The sequence below is a fragment of the Ornithodoros turicata genome, unplaced genomic scaffold (assembly GCF_037126465.1).
Source record: "Ornithodoros turicata isolate Travis unplaced genomic scaffold, ASM3712646v1 Chromosome45, whole genome shotgun sequence".
Classification (NCBI taxonomy): Eukaryota; Metazoa; Arthropoda; class Arachnida; order Ixodida; family Argasidae; genus Ornithodoros; species Ornithodoros turicata.
Genome location: NW_026999376.1, coordinates 27,794 through 49,354, shown reverse-complemented (window position 1 = coordinate 49,354; position 21,561 = coordinate 27,794). Strand labels below are relative to the sequence as shown.

Sequence of the window (21,561 nt, the reverse complement as noted above, 5' to 3'; positions counted from 1 at the left end):
AAGACATAACTTGTGCTACAACGCAGAGAGTGAGTGCAAATGAAAAAGTGTAAAAGAGCGGCCTTATAAATTTCATAGCCCACAGCTTTTGTTTCTTTCTTATTGATTTAATAATCTCGCGCTTGTGGTGTTCAAGGTAAGCCGTGAGCAGATATCTTCCGCTTCCCGTGTTTTGTGTCGCTTCACGCCTAAAAAAGAGATAAATCGCCGCAGTGACCTTGCTGGTGTCCCCGCACCCGTGACAGATAACAGCATAGGCGGGACGGACGACATCAATGCTTGTTCGTCAAGCGGCCGTGAGAAAGCGCTGCAATCAAGCGCTCTTTTCGCGCGACGGAAACTGATTCCGTCGTAGTCTCGGAACTCCGGGCCCTTTCTGCTGGCCCGGAAAAAAAAGACTCGTATGAGCTAGAGAGTTGCAACACACTGCATTCGCTTTCTCATGTCAACGCTCACAACTTCACAGTTGACATCTCCGGTGTGATCCTCCTAATTAAAACGTTAGAAAATTAAATTAATTAATTAATCAGTTAATTGCGTGACAAAAAATATTATTAAATGTTCCAGGTCACTGGTAACACTATGCACTTGGTTTCATTCTTCGGCGATGATTCATTATTTTTTAAAGGTGGGGTCAATCTTAAATGGAACACCCTGTATAATGGTTGGAATACTAGCAGAAAATTGGGGCTCCCCTGTAGATTATACGTACCACTTGGAGTAAATTTGAAAGCGATGTGTCAGATCTGTACAGCTTTGTTTTCTGTGCAACATAATTATCGTGATTGTCAAAACATTATATTGTCTGCCATGCAATAATAGCAATTTGTGGTTTGAACCAGACTCTTTTCCCTGTCAGGAACTGAAGGCAGCGTGTCTGTCTCGACTATCAAGTTTGAATCACATTAACTGGCATGTGGCAGCACAGCACGGGAACTATCGAGGTTGTGAAATTCCAAAGGGACTGGACTCCTGCCTCATTTGTTTATTGCCATTCACGTCGACAGTCTGTGGAGTGGTGCTGCAAATGATTACGGCACTGCAAGAACCCGCCTACACCTGTGGAGTTCATTGGTTTAGTGTTCATTGACGTTTGTGTCTCTGTGCCACACTTTATCTTTTATACATTGTTTATTTTTTCGGAAGCAATATCTCTTACATCCTAGGTGATCCTTTGTGATTTCAGAATGCATAAATTTTCCCACAGCTCAAACGTAATGCCAATAGAGATTCAAGAGGTTGTGTTCAACTTATCTATGTATCAAACAAGAAATAACTCCGGAAAAAGGTGCTTACGCTAAAATTCGAACTTGGATCCTCCGGAATTCCTTTTTTTTCTTTCCCTGCTGATTTCTTACTTGTTTGTGTTGTCTATGTTTGTGGCCTGCCTAGACTAATTCTCATTATTTACGTCGCGTACATTAGCTAAGTACGCCCTTCAAAATATGAGAATACGCGAACTACAGTTCGGTTGGGGTATACGTTCGCAGACTTAGCTAGGTGACTGGAAAACAAATTACAGCGGGCCAAGAGCCCGACTTTAACTATAGTAAAGCACACTGTGTAACGTCCTGTTAAATATGACTGTTGTTGAACAAGAAAGCACACATACCTGTTTGCTTCATAATCCGCGATGTATGAACGATGACTCCATCCGTCAAATGTGGGCACAGTCCGTTAGGGAAGTGACCAGTTTGCAAAGGGTTAGCTTACGAATTGTTAAAACTGTTTGCTAGTCCTGTTGATTCCAGATTCTTTATACCCTATGAATAACAGCCACGTGCTGTATAACCTAGCCTACAGAATTGCAAAATATTTGCTATTTCCGTTTAATAAAACAACACGCCCTAATGCGGACGCAGGTACGCCGTGCACGCTTTGAAATTGCTGTACATTTTTGATTCAACCTTCTGTCTTGGTAGTAATCTTCCAGTAGGTCACAGGGATCACACTGGAAAATTTTCCTGAGCGAAAAGCTAAGCTTTCAAAACTCGGTTATGACCAAACAAAAGAGGGCCAACCATATAGGCGGAGAGCCTTCAATATGCCGGAGGGGGCAAGGGCACAACGTCCTCCCCTCCCCTTTCATGCAGAGAGGTCGGGTAGGGTGTCGAGAATTCCGTGTTGCGACATTGTGAGGCAAATGTTTACAGTATTTTCAAGATCACTCGCATGAAGCGCGCGATTTTTGGGATATCCCTCGAGGCTTTTATGTTGAGTGTCAGCTGGGTTGACTTCCCGGAGGGGGCCTGCCCCCCACCCCTGGGAAAGTTCCAGGGGGGCACATGTCCCCATGCCCCCCCCCCCCTACCCGCAGTCGGCGCCTCTGGGGCCAACTGTCGTGTGTACCAGACGACAAGACCACAAGCGCGTTTGTATGACGTCACAACCCTAGCTTACCCTGCTTTGGAGCAGAGTAGGGAAGGGTTGCTACCAGGGTTAGCCCTGGCTATTTTTCGCCGCATCGTTATGACCTTATTTCCGCTACCCTCTACAGTGGCTACTTTTCGTCCACTCAGAGTAACCCTGAGTTGCCACATCTGAATAAGAAAACGCGCCCAAGAAATAAGCAAAAATAAAAAAAATATTTCCACGTCATAACCACGTGGTATTACGTATGTATTACTGCGTCAAGTACCATACAAGTACCGTCAAGTACCATTGGCCGAATAACATGGTGCGCTCCGCGATTGGTTGGCAAAGTTTCGAAATAGCATGCTTTCGCGGGCAGCTGCTCTGGCGGGCTGTTCGAGCAGGCCTCCATAGCTCCCCGTATTTGCGGCAGTAAATATATACATATATACTTCCACGTCATAGTCACGTGGTGTTACGGCGTCAGATAATCATGGCTGATCCCCATTGGCCGAAGAGCAGTGCGCAGTTCCCGATTGGTTGGCAAAGTTTCGAAATAGCATTCTTTCGCAGGGAGCCGGTCTGGCGGGCAGTTACGAGAGGAGAAGGGTGACAGCTTCTCGACGATGTCGGTTGACAGCACCTTATGACTGTATTATTCAAAGAGAAGTGTGTTCGCGGATTTGTTCGTGCGTCAAAGTGACCCTGCGCGTGTTGTGATGTTTCCCCACTACGAACAGTAACAGTCGCTCCAGTTCAGAACCGGAATGCAGTGGCGAGCTGACGCCTGAGGAACATTTTTGAGCACATTTTCGAATGCAGTGACAACGGAGACAGGATTCGGTGTGACTTTCCCGTTTTGTTGCAACGTTTGATGGACTGCAAGTAACCAAAGAAGATGCTCACCGTGAAATCGTATGCACTCATGTGAGCGTCGCACGCTTCTAGGAGTAGACTGTATGTGCGTGTTTTGGAAGTTCGAACTGGGTTTGATTGCAGTCAACGGACACTTTGGGTTCTGTACGCAGCCATCGTAACATGATAGCCGTGGAACGCTGTGGTGGTTCACGGTTGTTTCTTTCTTTTTTTCTTGTGGTCGGCGCTGTTCGGACATTGGGAATACATCCCTATGATTTTACTCATTGTGGATTTATGTTGCGTGTGTGGATGATAGATAGTATGCTTTCAAAACATGTATAAGTGCTGAATCAAGTTTCTACTCTTGTTGTTAACTATATTTTGTTAGCGATTTTCAACTGCTTGGTGAATATTCACACTTATACACAACGTCTGAAATAATGTTCACCTTTATATCTGCCACATGTAATATTGTTACAGGTTACAATAGGTCCGAGTACAGTATAGTCCTTGCAGTCCTAGTTCCACAGCTCAACTGTTCGTGGTCCCGTGCCCCCCAGTTGCCTGTCTCGGGTCACGTGCCCGTTTGCACAGCCGTCATCGTCTTCGGCTCCGCAACACTACCCCCCCTCCTCTCCCGAAGGAGGCGGAGCGACATCCCGAGGGTGTTGGTCGTTGGCAGGGCATCGGTACGGCGCAAGACGGTCGATGTGAACTACTACAGGTCTGGATCGCCCCGGACGTCATTCAGCCGCTTCATAACAGTGAACGTGTAGCGGGCCGTGGCCATCGTCGTCGTTGTCCACGTATGGTATGTGGTGTCGTCGTGGTCCACGTTGTCCACGTTGATGGTATGCCACTCTCCGTGGCATACCATCATCGCCGGTCGGGGATCATGTAGAGGAAGACCACCGTCCTCTACATTTGGTGACCCGAACAACGAACACCATGTTCGGAGCAATTCGGCTCTTTACTATCCCAAATTCCTGATGACGCCTTCGACGAGCACTACCACAGCGCCCTATACATGGACCCACCGCCTGCAAACCCCGCCGTTCACGTACCCGGCGCCTTTCCGTCTGCGGCCTCACCGTCCAGCACGGCCCGCCCACCTCTGCAACCGTGCAGCATTTCACCGTCCGGCTCACGACGACAGCATCACGACTGCCCTTCTCCTGTCGACTGACGCGCCGACGCTCACGTACTGCCCCCCTCCACGGTACCGATTCGGACGACCATGCAACGCTCCAACCGGTCACTGGTCATGCGATCCTCTAACCAACCATCGCTTGACAGATCCCGGGGACCGCCCTGCGCTGTGCACGGACCCCGGCACACTCACTACCCGCCATTTCCCTTCCGCCTCTCGACGCACATTCCCAGCCGGCCGCGACAACAGAGCAAAGTGCTCGCCTGCTGGTTTCGGCAGTCGCGGCCGCCGACGCCACGGCCCGCATTAGCCAGCGTCTCGGCAGTCTTCACGGCAATCCTCACGGGTACGCAGCATCACTTCCTGGGACCCTATGAGCTCACGCTCCCGTGCCGGTTGCGGCACCCCAGGCCACGACTCTCACGCCCAACGATTCGCCCTTCATCTGCCTCGCTCATCGAGAGCTTCACGCAACGGGTATTGTGCCGTCCCACGAATTCGTCCTGTAGTGCACGTCATCCACGGCCGCCTTCGCTCTCTCCCTCCGGTATAGACTTGATTCTTCCATCTTTCTTATCGCCGCTCCGCGTCTGAGGGGGGAGCCCTGTAGCGGGCCGTGGACAACGACGACGATGGCCACGCGCCTGAAGCACCTGCCTCAGTTCCACCGGCGCGGCCATGGAGATAGGCCACCGTCATCGCCTCTCCGTGGCATACCATCATCGCCGGTCGGGGCTCATGTAGAGGAACAACACCTCCTCTACAAACGGTCCTTGTCGCTGATGAGTTTGTCGACCTCCTTAAAACTTGCCAGCGGAAGTCGTCTGGGAGCCTGCTCTATAGGGAAAGCTGTCCCGGTGTCTATGTGGTGCAGGGCTGCCGTTGTTCTGCCGAGATCTGCCGCTGAGAACGAGAAGACGTCGCGGAATTCCTGGAAGAGTGCACGTGCCTTCTCCGCCTGGTCCTGCGTCAGCGGCGGTTGGGAACCCTCGATCAGCTCATCGATGTAGTGCAGTAAACTTGTATTGTGCTCCATGGCAGCAGGAGGAGGCGCATGACCCCCGGCCCTCTCTTCTGTGAACTGTATCTCTACAACTTGGGAACACTGCCCCAGGCGTTGTCCACGCTGAAGCACAATCGGTGAGGGAGTTGCGTTAAGAACGCGAACTGGTACTGCTCCTTCACCATGATGGACGAGACCGCGGGCGACCATGAGCCCAGCGCTCGAGGGACCTTCCGCACAAGGCTCGACGACACAGACGTTCGGGGCTTGCCCTGACGACATCCGTCCCAGTATAAGTAATTGCGCGTAGGGCGGCACCGTGACGGTGCGGCGGCACACGACGTAGGAGGGGTCCGCGTCAGGGTCCCTACACGAGCGGAGGACCAGTTGCCGGTCACCGAGGAGGAGGTTGCCATCTCGGAGGTTCAGCACGCAGTTGTACTCCTTCATGAAATCGTTGCCCAATGTACAATGATCCGTGATGTTGGCTACTAGAATGGCACGCCGAAATTCATGTCCCGCAATGAACAAGCAAACCGTGGCGACCCCTTCCACTGGTACGGTGTCCCCAGCAACCGTGCGTAGATTTTCCTGAGGTGACGAGTGCAGCGTCACCTGGTCTCCTTTCGGGAGACTAGCCAGGAAAGACGAGCTGATGAGGCTTATCGTCGCACCAGTGCCAACTAACATCCTACAGTACTGTCCATTCACTTGTCCATCCACATAGAAACCAGCAGTCGAGGGCGCTTTCTGAATAATCTTGAGAGCTGGGCGACGCCCGGTACGCCCAGCTGATCTTAGTTTCCCGACCCCCCGGTGCCAGCACGCCGCCCGCGGCCGCGCCTGAAGCCAGTGCGTCGTAGGTCACTCATTGGTGGAGTGGGACAGACGCGTCGCAGGTGGCCTCGGCCTCCGCAGTTCCAGCACGTGGGTGTCTGCGCAGCCCGTATGTCGTACCACGGTGTCGGTGAGGTAGCACCACTTCGTCCAGCACACTTCGAGCTAAGGCCTGGGTCGTTCTGGCTGCCTTCTTGGCCGCGTCCACTTCCAGCGCACGGGTTAGTGCAGCCCACAGCCCGGTCGAGCCCGCCAGTCGAACGCCCTGCTGAACGTCGGGGTCGGCTATAGCGTCGACGAAGTATCCCACGGCGACGGTGTCGACGACATCTTGGGCGCAGTCAGCAAACAGGAGGAAGCAACCTGGCGTAAGCTCTTGAGGTAGTTAATTCAAATAACCACATGAGAAAATTGCGTCACAATCCCTCCTTTATTCCTTTTGACTCCTCTCCGGAGGTTTTTGAGTTCATAGGGGTTACTCTTCGTTAAACTGTTGCTGTGTAAAGGTAATTTGTCTGTACTCTTTGTCTCGGGCCTTATATACTTCGCAGCAGTGTACTTTCATTGTAATGACGACGAACGCACCGCGAGCGCTGTGTGCCTTGTAGGTGGAGGAGGAAGGGTGAAGGAATACTGAATTGTGAAATCCTTATGCCACCACCCACTTTAACACCACCTGATATTGATATTATCCAATAAAGGTCCGATAGCTAAGTCAAAGAGGGCGAAAGCATCCCTAGCAAAATTTAAAAGACAGGATTTAATTAATGAGCTTATGCGAATAAGCCAGTTACATGTCAGTTCACAACCGATGTCCGGAGGATGTTCACCAAAATGAAAGCTTCGATAGCTTCAGCTCTTTCCTAAGTATTCACCTGTGGGTTTCCGTGAAACACCCAGCAGTGTCCATCAGGAATGTGGCAAAGGCACATGGAAAATCCATAAACGATGTCACGCTCATAAACCACAAGTTAGCTGAATTGGATGACACATTCGAGGTTGCTCTTCACGAAGCTGCTGCGGCTGTCTCGACTTGAAAAGTCTCTCCTTCTTCAAGTGTATCCGTAAGCTGCACCCCTGTAGTTTCTGGCAGGTACAGTGCTGAAAGGCCGCTGAAAATGCAGAGAGCACAGCAGAGACCGTAGGGGACACTTTTGTTGGTTGCGGTGCCCTGCAAAACAACAAGTACAATAGCACTTGGACACATTGCTGAATCTCAGTGGTTTGCTTGGCATGTTTGATAATAAGTTTGTTTCCCCCAGCAAGGGCATCTACTTTTAGAATATACCTCTACCGAAGAAACGTCACCATGACGTAATCATGACGTTGGAAGACACAGTGAAACCGAAACGGCGCTGGGTGAGAACACCGCTGTTTCACAGAGCCATATTCCCTCGCGAAGGTCGGAGGAGGAGGAGGAGGAGGAGTGTCGTTGGGAGGAACCCGAGAGGTCTGCCTGCCTGAATAGGCGGCATGTTTCTCGGGAAGGGAAAGGTGGTGGAGAGGAGGAGAGGAGAGGGTGAAGTGGAAGACCGAGCGGAATCCGCTCGGGTGGAGGATAGCTGCGTCCATGGGCCGACTTCAGGGGAACTGTGCCGGCATACGCCTATTACACATCTGAGGGAAACCCAGGAAAAACCCCAGACGGCACAGCCGGCCCGCGGATTCGAACCGCGGACCTCCCAGTCTCCAAGCGCACGCGTTACCGCTGCGCCTGGTGGTTTCTTTGTATTAGCGGGATACACAATTGAGGTCAGCTTTTTCGTTGCTTTCGTGTCTTCATTCGCGTTCCCAGTCTACCGCGGAAAGAAAAGAAGGATTCATCCCAAGAGTTGCATCGTCTGAAAGCCAATGTCGTAATCCTCTGTGGAATGTGTATACAAAATGAAAAATAGCCGAAGCTCTGTAGCTCTAAAGAAACAAGGGAAAGGGTGCAGGCTAGCTGGTATAGATCCATGAAGAAGACCGAGAGACACGGACACAGAAGACGACACACGTAGGTTCTCAGACACAGCAATAAATTTATTAGTTCATCTCAACTTAAAAGCTAAAAATCTTCGAAGGGGTGCGAGAGGGATAAAAGACGCATTGCTAACTACGTTTCCCCTGGTGGCAATCTCCAAGGATTCCCGAAACAACCTTCGGTGTGCGTAGGGTTCCCACGCAAGCACTGTAGTGTCCTTGAAGCAAGGCTGGCAACCTTTACAATCCCGCAAATGATCTACCAGTTCCGAAGACCCGGCCATTCTTTCAACATTTGCTGCATGTTCCCTAATCCGGTCATTGAGGCACCGGTGCGTCTGGCCAACGTACACAAAGCCGCACTCAAGGGGAATAGAATACACAACGTTCTGCTTGCAAGGAACAAAAGGCTTCCTGTGCCTCACGCCACAAGATTCAGATTTAGAGCTGAAGGGGGTCAAACGACTTAATTTAAAGGCATTGGAAAAAACAACTTTGATATTATAATATTTAGCGACAGCAAGAATGTTGTGAGCAACTGCATGAAAATATGGAATTACAACTACATTACGAGAGTTTCCATCATTCCATGGTCTACACTGTGAACTTTCAAGCAATTTCATGGCCCTCTTCGCAATCAATTGGTTGTCATACCCGGCCTGCGTGAGTCTTTCACATTGCTTCCGCAAACTACTCCAAACAAAATGAAAACAGCTTTTCTTCGTTGCAGCATTTAAGAGGGATGTACAAACACCGAACTTAACAAGTTTAGAATGTGCGCTTGAGTAGGGCAGGACCGGCTTGCAGTTTTCTTTTCCATATGACCAACAAAAACCCGGGTTACAATGAAATGTGAGGTCCAGGAACCTCAGCATCCCATGAGAGGGTTGCTCTACACAAAACTTTAACTCGGGTGCTACTGTACTAACAAACTGTAAGGTAGAATCCACACATATAGAACCAGCATCAGAGATAACAATGATATCATCAACAAACCGACGAATCAAAACACGCTTTTGACTCCCATAACTCGTAAGCTTGCCCAGCTCAATGTCCAAGGTATTTAGATAAATTTCTGATAAGACAGGCGCGACCGCGGATCCAATGCATACACCATTTTTCTGAACGAACAAACAATTGTCAACAGAGATAACCGTAGATTTCAAATAACACTCTAGAATACTGAGAAAATCATCACAGGAAAGACCAACCTCAGACTGAAAAACAACCAACTGATCTTCAATAAAATGTTTGACTGTCCTGAGTAGAACCTTTACGTTCAGCGAGTAATACAAATCTTTTATATCAAGGGAAAACATAGTTACCGGAGCACCGTGGAAGGGCTCTAAGCTCTCGATCAGTTCCTCAGAATTCCGTAGTGAGAGAGCACCAGGAAGCTGTAGAACTTTTAGTCCGCGTTGGAGAAATTTTGCAACGAGTTTCTGCCAGGTACCAATTTCACTCACAACGACACGAAGAGGCATCTGCGGTTTGTGGTCTTTTAAAAGGAACTTGACCGATAGCTCAGAGCACTTGCAGTTTAGAACAAGTTTGGACATTTGGTGGTTCGCCTTGGCGAAAATGCTTACAATAGAGGACTTGTACTTTTGTAACGAACCACGAAACGGAGTGAAAAGATCACCAATAGCAGAATTGACCTTGTTCAAGTATATTGCACTGGGCAAAACAGCAAATTTACCAGACTTATCACATTGAAGTAAGATGGCGTCAATGGAAAAAAGTTCATCCTTAACATTCCTGATCTGCTTCAAATGAGGTGATGGGCCGTTAGTATAAGCGGAAGCGGGAATGCGGGAGAGACAGCGTTCAGTAAACACCAATTTGTCAGTGCTATCAGTAATTTTGGTGGAAACATGACTTATGAGCGCTGCAACATCAAACTTTGTAGGTTTCACAGGCAGGGAGCATTTCGGGGGCTGGGACAGAACCTCAAGTGAATTCTGAGAAATGCTTACATCAAAAGGGTTGACCAGTTCAGAAGAAGCAGTGCCAGCTTTGCACGTGGGAGGAGCTGCAACCACAAAAGTTTTTTTCTTCGAGCACCACTGCCTAGCAAACTCCGTGCTTTGAAGCTGCGACCACTTTAAGAAGTATGTCTCTGAAGCATACCTGTCGCCGTAGAGTAATGTCCAAATCTTGGTCGACAGGGTCCTGAGGTTACGAACCTGTCCAACCAGAGTAGACTTGTAGCAGCACAGGAGCTTTAACTTGAGATGCCACGGAAGTAACAGCTGCGAGCCCAGGAGAACACCAGGGGGTACAAATTTGCGCCGAAGAACCAGCTTGATGAGTGCAATGTCGGATTCGACAGAAGCGATAGCCAGGCCAAGATGACACAGGGTATATAAAGCAGCATGTTCAATAACCGATTTATCCAAAAGGGCAAGTTGAGATGGACTAATGTTCACGACACTCACAATTCCTGCATTCGGAAGCACTAAAGAAACAAGGGAAAGGGTGCAGGCTAGCTGGTATAGATCCATGAAGAAGACCGAGAGACACGGACACAGAAGACGACACACGTAGGTTCTCAGACACAGCAATAAATTTATTAGTTCATCTCAACTTAAAAGCTAAAAATCTTCGAAGGGGTGCGAGAGGGATAAAAGACGCGTTGCTAACTACGTTTCCCCTGGTGGCAATCTCCAAGGATTCCCGAAACAACCTTCGGTGTGCGTAGGGTTCCCACGCAAGCACTGTAGTGTCCTTGAAGCAAGTCTGGCAACCTTTACAATCCCGCAAATGATCTACCAGTTCCGAAGACCCGGCCATTCTTTCAACATTTGCTGCATGTTCCCTAATCCGGTCATTGAGGCACCGGCGCGTCTGGCCAACGTACACAAAGCCGCACTCAAGGGGAATAGAATACACAACGTTCTGCTTGCAAGGAACAAAAGGCTTCCTGTGCCTCACGCCACAAGATTCAGATTTAGAGCTGAAGGGGGTCAAACGACTTAATTTAAATGCATTGGAAAAAACAACTTTGATATTATAATATTTAGCGACAGCAAGAATGTTGTGAGCAACTGCATGAAAATATGGAATTACAACTACATTACGAGAGTTTCCATCATTCCATGGTCTACACTGTGAACTTTCAAGCAATTTCATGGCCCTCTTCGCAATCAATTGGTTGTCATACCCGGCCTGCGTGAGTCTTTCACATTGCTTCCGCATACTACTCCAAACAAAATGAAAACAGCTTTTCTTCGTTGCAGCATATGTTTACAATTTGATCGTGCACCCCCAGCCGAGGACAGCTGTTTCGCTCTGCTTGGAGCTCTTCAGCCCGGCGCTGAGAAGTGACACGATCACACTGTCAACGCTCGCACTTTCTTTCCTCCCTTGTTTTTCATAGAATATGGGGACCTATATTTTATTCGCCCCAACGATGCGATAAAAAAAAGGGGTAACAGAACTGCCTTTTCTAAAGGCAAGCCATATTACGTGACGTAAAGGAAAAACCAGAAACCGTGCATATCTGAACAACCGTTCTCATATTGTAACAGACCACCGTTGGGACGAGTGCAGCCGAAGTTGCCTGGCAAATAGAGAAGCGGAGCAATTTTAGTGAGGTGCAAATGTAAAGATGCTGAAAGGAAAGGACACAGCGAAAACGAACAAAAAAAAACAGCAAAAGTTCGCGCAATTCATTGCCACATATGTTCACATGCGAACCCTGTGTGCTGTGGAACGGTGAGAAGAAGCATGTAGGAAAGAGCTGTTGGGGACTGTGTGGAGGAGGGCCGTGTTCGTGATAACTGAAGTTGTGTGTGAAAACTCGAAATACTAAGCCACGGCGAAAGAGAATATTACTTGCGGAAGATTGTGGCACAAATGAGGTTATTTGCTTCCGGTGACAGTAAGTACCCTGATACTCTTGTTTTCGTGTTGTTGTTTTTTTTTTTTGTTCTTTCTTCTGGTTTAAACCAAAATGTGTACACGCCTTTTCCACACATAGCGTTTTGCTTCATAGCGCTAGAATATAGCGCTGTTTTTGCTGCTCTCCCTGCTATACACCGATAGAACAGGGCGCGAAAAGAGTTGAGCTCCGCTCAACTTTTCTAGGGCCAATTTCTGGCGCTAATTCCTCTGGGTCTGTCACGATGCTCTGCCTCGCTGTTGCTACGATGACGTCGCGGAAGTCGGGGGTTGTTTTGCTGCCGCCATCCAAGTGGCACGGCGACAGCGCCAAGATGACGTACTGCTTACTGTGGGTGCGTTTATTCAGCTCTGGCAGCACCGAGTTACTTTGAGCCGGCGAAAAATAGCAAGAGTAGCGGAAATGACGTCATAACCCTGCGGCGAAAACTAGCCAGAGTAGCCAGGGAGTGGCAACTCTTCTCTACTCTGCTCTGAAGAAGGGTAGTCGTCGTTATGACGTCACACACAGACACGTTGCCAGACAATTGGGGGGGGGGGGGTCAACTTGGAAATGTAGTACTGGTTAGAAACTGTCGAACATTTTTTAAATCTGCTAGAGTGCACCCATTTGCGGTAAGTTGTGAAACAGACAGTATGTCACCACTTCCACATCGTCTCGCCCGTCAGGCCAGTCCGCCATTTTGAGCGCAGAGTAACTCTAGCCGTTCGAAAATTGCGGTCAAAGGTGGCTACTCTGGAGTCACGTGATGATAAAGGCTCTGCCGTGGTTACCCAACTCCCTGGCTACTCGGGTTGAATAAGAAAACGCGCCCACGTCGTCCTCGCTGATTTATATACAACAAGTCATCACCAAATTTAAGGACACTCTAATGAAGCACAACCTGTGGGGTGAAATCGGCCAGGAACTGTGGGATTGACAGGTGAGTCTAGAGGAAACTGGCGTAGGCGGCCGCGTGCCTCTGTCACGCAGCCTCGGCAGGGGCACGTTTCAGAAGCCTCCTTGGTTCCGGAAACGAAAAACTGCCGAACTCAGAAGCGTCGCAGTAGTTGAACGTGTCCTTGCCGCAGCAAAATCAGTAACAACAGGTTAATCTGCCAATGCATGACAGGACAGCACCGACATGATCGCTGACCGCAATTGCCGCGTACACTCTTAAAAATGAACTTGTAGGGTACAGAAGGACCAGCAGACAAGGCTGAATGCGAACTGTTTAATGTGGCAGCCAGGCCACAACTGAAAGAATCGATGGTACGCGCGTTCGATAGAAATCATGCGCGAGATACGCGTCGTGACGAAACGTCCATGGCGGCGCTCGTCGTCCATTTCCGTCGGCTGCTACAAACTTCACCACATAGCACGCTCCTAGCCAACCATCATCCCGAATGACAACGTCCTCTCCCCCGATTTGTTGAAAACGAGAGGAGGAGCCTATTGTTTCAACAAATCGGGGGCGAGGACGTTGTCATTCGGGATGATGGTTCGCTAGGAGCGTGCTATGTGGAGAAGTTCATGTTTAAGAGTGTACGGATACCATGCGTGAACCCGAGCAGGATAGCGCATGCGCTCGGCTGTATGTGAAAAGGGTCGGCGGAAAAAAAAATATCGCTAGGTTTCAAGTGCTATTTTCTAACGCTCTCGAGCAAAGCGCCGTGTGTCATATGTGAGGATAGATGACCTTGTGATACTATTGACGTATCAACTAAGTCATGGCTGTAATGTGCCTCTACAGGGTGTCCCAGAAAACGTGTAATTGAATAATAATAATAATAATAATAATAAAAGAACTACACCACCTAGAATCATGCGATCAACGGCATTTGTTCTTACTCCGTTATTGCCACCTCCTGATGTGAATGTCGTGTAACGTGAGTTTAAGTATTCAGTAAGTCAGAAATTTGCCAAGTAGAGGTCACGTTTTTACCCCACCAATGTGAAGGTCGTGCCTACTTTACTCAAATTAATGATAACTGGCAGGGCAATTCAGGGGCTATCCCATCAGAAGAAATAGCCAAGCATCGTGCTCTACGGAGCTACCGCACGAGAAATTTTTCAGCGCAATCTTTGGAGACCGAAGGACGTTGAAAACCCAACCCACACTGGCATCGCAGAAAGAGATAACACACAGGCATAGCTTATCGCGTCCGGCTTTCGCTGGGATAATGCTTTCCCTCTTCCTGTTTAAGCAACTGTCACTTTCTCTACTATCACTCTGTGGGATGGCTTTGGAACCTCCTTTCGTCGGACAGACAGCAATTGCGCTCAATAGAGACATCGTACGCTGTCGCTTTTGCGTACGTAAGGGATAGCATTGATGGTTCTGCGCATGCCCACAACAGAAAGAGAGCTGAACCACCAACGCTATCCTTTACGTACGCTATCGCCTTAGCGTACGACTCTCTAATAAGTCGTAGCGTGTTATACGGCCCGGTGCTCAGTGAAGCCTGGTGTTCGGCTATTTTTTCCGATGGGATAGCTCGTGAATATCACTGTCAATTATCGTGAATTTGAGTGAAATCAGCACGTTTTCATGTTGATGTGGTAAAAAAGTGACCTGTACATGGCAGGTTTCCGAGTTCAGTTCGCATAAATTTACATATAAACTTACGACGTGTGACATTCACATCAGCAGGTGGGAAAAACCACGTAAGAAGAAATGCCGTTGACCGCATGATTCTAGGTGAGGTAGTTTTTCTTTTTATTATGATTCAACGACACGTTTTCTGGGACACCCTGTATATGATTAGACAAGTCACATCAAGTCAAGTCACTTGAGAAAGCCGTTTCACCGAGTTCTGTCATTTCGTCAGGAGCGTTTTAGTTCCTTACAGTAGCACTAAGCAGCTCCACGAATCCGCATTCTGCCATTGTTATGCCGTATGAAAGAACGTGGCTCACGATATCCAATTTTCAAATTTGTTTACTTCTAGCAGGCGTTTTTATCACGAAACAACGCCATTCTAAGAGCATAATCTGCGCGAGTCTCTCCTTCCTACTCAGAGCGCCTTACGTCACTCGTCTCGCACGTAGGGTTGCCACCAGGCTGGTATTATACCGCCACGGCCGGTTATTTGCTCGCTCTGCCGGTTGCCGGTAGGAAGATGATACCGGCAGCCTTTTGCCGGTATTTGTGGCTCAACACCTTTCATAGGGGCTTTTACAGGGTTTTCCTTTCAACATTCCACTACAGCTTGAATAAATCTGGAGCACAGACCCAACTCCGTAGTCACCAGTCGTTTTCTTAGTTATTATTATTATCATTGTTGTCTTGAGCGAGTACGCTGGTTCCTTCTTTCTCTCTCTCGGTATACTCCCCACCCCTCACCCACTTTTCCTTTCCCACGAACATTTCCTCATTTCCCTCTATTCCACCTCCTCTCCCTCCGCCGGTATTTTTCACTACGAAAGGTGGCAACCCTACTCGCACGTGTAGCAAAGCTGCATTCCAGTCACTGGAGATGGGGGAGGTTTCGGGCTCCTAGCCAATAGCGGGCCTCGTTGATACAAGCAGTGGCGTGCGGGGAGAACCTGTTGTGGGAAAATCGCTATGACCTTCGCGGAGCAATGCAGCGATGAAAACATAGGGCGCACATGAAATGGAGTATTGTGGGCTTCTGTTACCTTTTGATGTGGCTACCATGGGATTGACAAGTGTACATATGTTTGGAATTGACCTCACTTACCGATATTACAACAAAATCAACGTATAGGCGTCCCGCATTTTGGATCGTCGATGGTGCGCGACGTTAAAATGACGTGTGGCTATTGTCGTCAGGGCATCGCAGGGCGGAGCATGATCACGAAAGAGTGCAGTGCATATTCGGTCGGTTTGGACCCATTATTTACTTTTTCGAGACAAAAATGTTTGCTAAATGTCACTGTATAGGAAACGAATCACACTGCATTAGAAAAAAGTGCACCTTTGCATGCCCGTTTATTGCCCGTCTAAAGATGAGATCAGTTGTTTCACAAGAACCCTCAAAACTCTATTGACGTTGAGCAATAAAAAGTTGATTCACACCGCTGATCTGCGAGAAATGTGTGTGATGTCGTTCGCTTCTGTGTCACAGAACCAGATCACAACCGGAAGAGCAGCTCCCGTGATATAGTGGGAAGGATGATCGCTTTCCACACCGAGGCTGGGAGGTGACGCGGGTTCAAATCGCCGCACTGGCTGTGCTGTTTGGGGTTTTCCTTGAGTTTTCCCGCAGGCTTTCCAGACGAATGTCACTACAGTTCCTCCTGAAGTCGGCCTAGGACGCATACTAACCCCCTGTCCCCCACTACTTCCTGCTGTCCTCTCCCCATCTCTCTACAGCTGTACGCCGCTCATATAGCCGCGGTTGCTTCGGGGTGCTCACACGACATTAAAAACAAACAAAAGACTGCGTCCTCTCACTGTTTACCCTGCGACATACCAAAGCAGATCCAAAGTCAAAATGAAAGAAACTACATTAGAAGCGACATAAACTGCCTCTCTAATGGAAAATCTAATGTGAATCAAGCGAGGAAACATTTAGTGAGAGACATACGTTGTGCATCGGTTTTCAACGAGCATTCGAGAATTTCGACGCTTAGGCAAATCGCGCCAGCGCTATACAGCATCATACATGCTGCAACCAGATCGCAGTTGGGTGATTCCATCTTAACTCAGGCAGGGTGGCCCGAACACCATCACCGATTTCATTTGTAAGAATATACTTTGTACCGTAATACGCATACAGAGAAGAGCACTAAATATTTTTGCTCTATGTGTTGTGGTCCGCCAGAAAAAAAAAAAAAAAATCCCAAAGAATGTTACTCGGCGGCAGAGCTTTCTGACGGAGCGACTTTTATTCCTCGCCATTGGACGGTCCCAAACTATAGATTTTTTTGCGCTATATGTCAGGTGCAATGGCTTTCAGCGTGCCTAAACAGCACGGATCAATTCTATTTTGATATTCAATTAAAAAGCGCCAGAGTTGCAACAAAATTCATATTTTGCTCATATTTTGTCTTTGTGCTGTTCTCCTCCTACACATGCCAGCGAGATATGCGGTGCAATTACCATTGCACCGCATAGTCGGCACAGCACAGGCAATCCATACTGTTCTTGGTGTTCATGTCGGAAGCACAAGCCACCGACTCCCTGAACTTCACGTGAACGGCAACGGACAACGTGACGTGACGTGACGTGAACGGGGGGGAAACGAGTCAGAAGGACACGAAATATATTGCTACGACGGGATTTGCGGTAGGTCTGCATCCTGAGCTCTGCCATTCAAGGCGTGAGACGTCGGCAATAACAGACGCCACTAATGCTGTTGTTAATGCTCTGACGTGGTTCCCCCAGTCGAGATGTACATCGTGTGCTCCGCACCCCACGTATGTTGTGCGCTATACCGAGTTGTGCTGACTGAAATGGAACCTTCCGTTTTGCGGACACATGTAACTCATAGTTTGGGCCATATAACTGCAAAATATTATGGAAATCGGAGGTGGGGTTTTTGAGAAACGAGAGTCAAAAAGAAAAAAAAAAAGAAGAAACCCACTTTTGAGAGCATAGCTGTACTGTACACCGCCTTGCAGGAAGGGCACAAAGTACAGGCATGGAAATTTGACATAAATTTAAAGAGCACGGTTCAACCTAGACACCGGTACCTCATATATCTCGATGGCGGGTATAGGAGGAGTACCGCGCAAAGACAAATATGAGCAAAATGTGAATTTTGTTGCAACATTGGCGATTTTTAATTGAAAATCAAAATAGAATTGACTCGTGCTCTTTACGCACGCTGAAAGCCGTTGTACCTGACATATTGCGCAAAAAAATCTGTAGTTTGGGACCGTCCGCAGGCGAGGAATAAAATCGCAAAGTCGCTCCGTCAGAAAGCTCCGCCGCCGAGGCAATTTCTTTGGGATTCCTTTCTTTTTATTTTTTTTCTGCCGGACCACAACACGTAGACCCAAAATATTTATTGCTCCTCTGTGCATGCGTGTTGCGGTACAACATATATTTTTTCAAAGGATATCGGTGGTGGTGTCCGGACCGCCCTGCCTGAGTTAAAATGGAATCACCCACTTTACAATAACATTTCCTTCCGCTATTGCTTGCGCTATTTGTGCGGTTAGAATATGGAATGATGCAATATTGTTGGATTGTGTTCCGCTTATTAAAAAGAGAGCGCGAAAGTAGGCTTTAATAATTCCAATGACATTGAGTAAAAACAAGTTAATGATTTCCGTTGTTAAAATAAATTTACTTTTAGTAGAACGGTCACCTGTCACTCATTTCCGCAGCTCGTGGCACATGCGCCGCTAATATTTTTCTTTAGGTGATGTTCCATACTCGCTGGTAGTTACAATACGTGCCTTCCACATATGGAAGCAGGATTTACCGCACCGTAATACGCGTATAAGAGTTGGCTACAAGTAAAGCGTACCAGATCCCTCAAAAAGGGTGCGACGATGGCGGCGGTGAGGGACACGATGGAGCAGGTACCGACGCCGACGTTCCGAACCAAAGTGGGATAGATTTCTACCGTGTAGACGATTAGGATCCCGAAACTTGCTGTGATGAGAAATTTTCCTAACATTGCAAAAGACGTCCTGAGCCAAGACAAGTCTGAAATGAAAGAAACAATCGGATCAGAGCAAATGTTTAAAGCACTTTGAGACATCACTGCTCATACGAAAGGATTCTAACTACGGATACACCCCTAACAGGGAAGACAATACCACACTTAACCACAATAATTTATTGTGGTTAATACTTCAAATTATTTATTCAAATTTTATTCAAATAATTTATTTTACTGCGTACAAGCTTTGGCGTAGAGTCTACGCATTGAAAACGCAAGGGATATGTAGCAGAGTCTAGAGAGAGAGAGAGAGAGAGGTGGAACCTACAAAGATGAGGATTGTATCTCATTACGGCCGAAGTCTCATTACGGCCGATGTCTCAATACGGCCGAAAGTCTCAATACGGCCGATAATCCTTTAATCCCCAAGTGTCTCATTACGGCCAAAGTCTCAATACGGCCGAAGGCAGTCTCATTACGGCCGAAGATGTCTCATAACGGCCAGATGTCAAAATGTGTATTGTAACCTGCATTGATATGCAATGTCGCAGCCAGGTATGGATATATATTCAGCAGGGTATAAGCCATGCACTGTGCCCTTAGGGCCCTTATCATATTTATATACACATATTGCGAGACAAACGGTATGTTATCATACCACAGCACAATGCAACATATTGTGTAATGTGTACTCCCACAAGCTAGTGTAGGCTGTGAAGCAGGCTACTATGTGGAGTTAGCTACTTGTAGAGAGCTAGATGAATATTGGCTTTGTTGTGACGCTTTTGGAGCCATCCGACAGTCATTGGCCATGACAGAGCACCTATCTCAGTCGATGTCAGTTTATTTCCATTCGCCTTACAATGATACAATTCTTGCTTCTGGAATGAGTAAACCTGCAAGAAGCGATGAGCAACCATGAATAGGCTAGAATATTAAAAAAAACAACAACAAGCATTTGTCTCTACATGGCTCATTTTAATGTGCACAAGCTGCACACGTGTTGATACGTGTCTGCTATTTCATACAAGGTTAACATAAATATTCATTTAGACAAAAGAATGACAAGCCTTAAAAATGTGACTTCCCGGTAAACACAGAGCATGACCATGATATGAATATAGGTTCAGTAGTTCATTCCCTTAATGGAAACATGTGAATATCAAATAGTAATACATTACAATTCATGAAATGATGCATGCATAACTTTCCATTTCTGGTTTCTTTTTTATAAAAGTAGTGCACGAATTAACATTCGTGCACTACTACAAAATTTCTCACTTCACAACAGAACCTTATGATGATCTTAACAGCTCACCTCTTCGCCAGGACTCCCTGGGCAGCAACATCCTATTAGCCATGTTGTTGTTTTTCTTTTCCGGAATCCTTCGTGCAGCCACATACCATGCCTGGAATGGAAAACCAGCTATAAATAACAATGTATTTGAATGACTTCCTCTTGAAGTATTTATTCTAATCAGATATGCTTTGTGCCTACTATGGTGCGCGAAGGCACATAAGTACAACATTTGCAGACGTTCGACGTAAGCAGTTCTTGGAGATCAATTCAAGTACGCCGACTTGCGCTTTTATTTTTGAAGAAATACGACGACAAATTTTAACAAATGAAATATGGCTCACAATGATACGAGTAAATGCTGCTGTACGGTGATGCATTATCGGTATCTTATCGTCTTCGAATAAATTTGTTGTTCCTAAACGCGCAACCAACTAGAAACGGCGCAAACCTACGAACGGATACCGAGTTACATCTATTACAGGCACTTCAGCTGTTTTGATTAATTTAAATTACTCTTATGAGAATCCAACTATGTGTGGACAGCACACTACTAAGACAGGCAATCTACGAAAGCATTACTCACCAGAATTCCTGCTTGACTTGGTCTTGGTCAACACTGCGCGATATACGTTGGGGCTGTGGCGATTCATTCAACTCGATTTTTACCGGAACAACAGGCGCTGCTCGAAAGACAACGACGGAAAATAGAGAGCCGCTATAAAGTCCGCTAATTTGCACATTACAGCACTACAAAGCGATATATGAACACATCGTAAACAGCAATCACTCGCTCACACACACAAGAAACGAGGTACCCAACGTTGCTAGACACCATCCGAACTCCGAAGTGAGAGTAGCAAAACAACAAGATATCAAAACACGAAAGGAAGAGTATTGATCCCCCCTCCTTCTATAGCATGCGAAACGTGATTTGCGCTGAGATGAACATATATGTTCATGACGCGAGTAATTTTCACTTTTCACTGATCCAAAGGAGGTCACGTGGGATTGCTTGAAAATGGCGAAACGAAACTTGTGAATCGTGCATTTGCTCTTCTTGGTAGCTGCCAGAAAATCGAATCAAGCTTATGGGACACTGGATTACAGGTATGTTGGCATCTTTTTCATTCCTGCATATCATTTCACATTACACTATACGTGAATACATGGTGTCATGTCATGGGTGTCATGTCTCACGATGCTGGGGAAGTAATTGCATGGGGAAGTGTGCATGGTTGTAGACTTTTAATTTTTGATCGCGTAATCGAAATATCAGCACCTTTCGCATTGTGGCTTGCATGTGACGAACCAAGTGCTGTTCCCTTACTAGCGCTTCCTACAAACCACAAAACGAAACATGTGGGAATGTATATTTTTGATTACTCATATGTAACAAGAAAATGTATCGTTTTCAGGTTGCTGCCACTACTCCATGTGCCCGCAATTGTCTTGCGTGTATGATTACACTAACGGCGTCGCCCACCACGGCGGAAGTGTTTTGCGTACACGCGTTTCAGCATGAAGCCTGCACGTAACATCTGATGTTTACCCTTCGGATATTCTGAATTTACATATTGTAGCTTAGAAGAATTCCGAATGCCCAGAGTGACACACACTTTTAACATTGTGACATCA

The 21,561-nt window shown here is 47.4% G+C and overlaps 1 protein-coding gene and 2 long non-coding RNA genes across 3 annotated transcripts; all 3 read right to left on the bottom strand.

Moving 5' to 3' along the window:
- Window positions 1-5,120: 5,120 nt before the first annotated feature.
- LOC135374160 (uncharacterized) lies at window positions 5,121-6,053 on the bottom strand. The gene has a single exon (XM_064607174.1). The coding sequence runs from the start codon at window positions 6,051-6,053 to the stop codon at window positions 5,121-5,123; it is 933 nt and encodes a 310-aa protein (XP_064463244.1).
- Window positions 6,054-6,616: 563 nt separating this feature from the next.
- LOC135374147 (uncharacterized) lies at window positions 6,617-18,550 on the bottom strand. The gene is made up of 2 exons (XR_010416778.1): window positions 18,489-18,550; window positions 6,617-7,371 (listed from the first exon to the last, which is right to left on the bottom strand). It is a non-coding gene; the product is annotated as an uncharacterized LOC135374147 (long non-coding RNA).
- A 902-nt stretch (window positions 18,551-19,452) lies between these two features.
- On the bottom strand, window positions 19,453-20,703 carry LOC135374149 (uncharacterized). Its single transcript, XR_010416780.1, has 3 exons — window positions 20,510-20,703; window positions 19,945-20,035; window positions 19,453-19,522 (listed from the first exon to the last, which is right to left on the bottom strand). It is a non-coding gene; the product is annotated as an uncharacterized LOC135374149 (long non-coding RNA).
- Window positions 20,704-21,561: the final 858 nt, after the last annotated feature.

Excerpts from the sequence above, each read along its gene's own strand:
- LOC135374160 (XM_064607174.1), bottom strand. The coding sequence starts at position 6,053 with ATGTTAGTTGGCACTGGTGCGACGATAAGCCTCATCAGCTCGTCTTTC.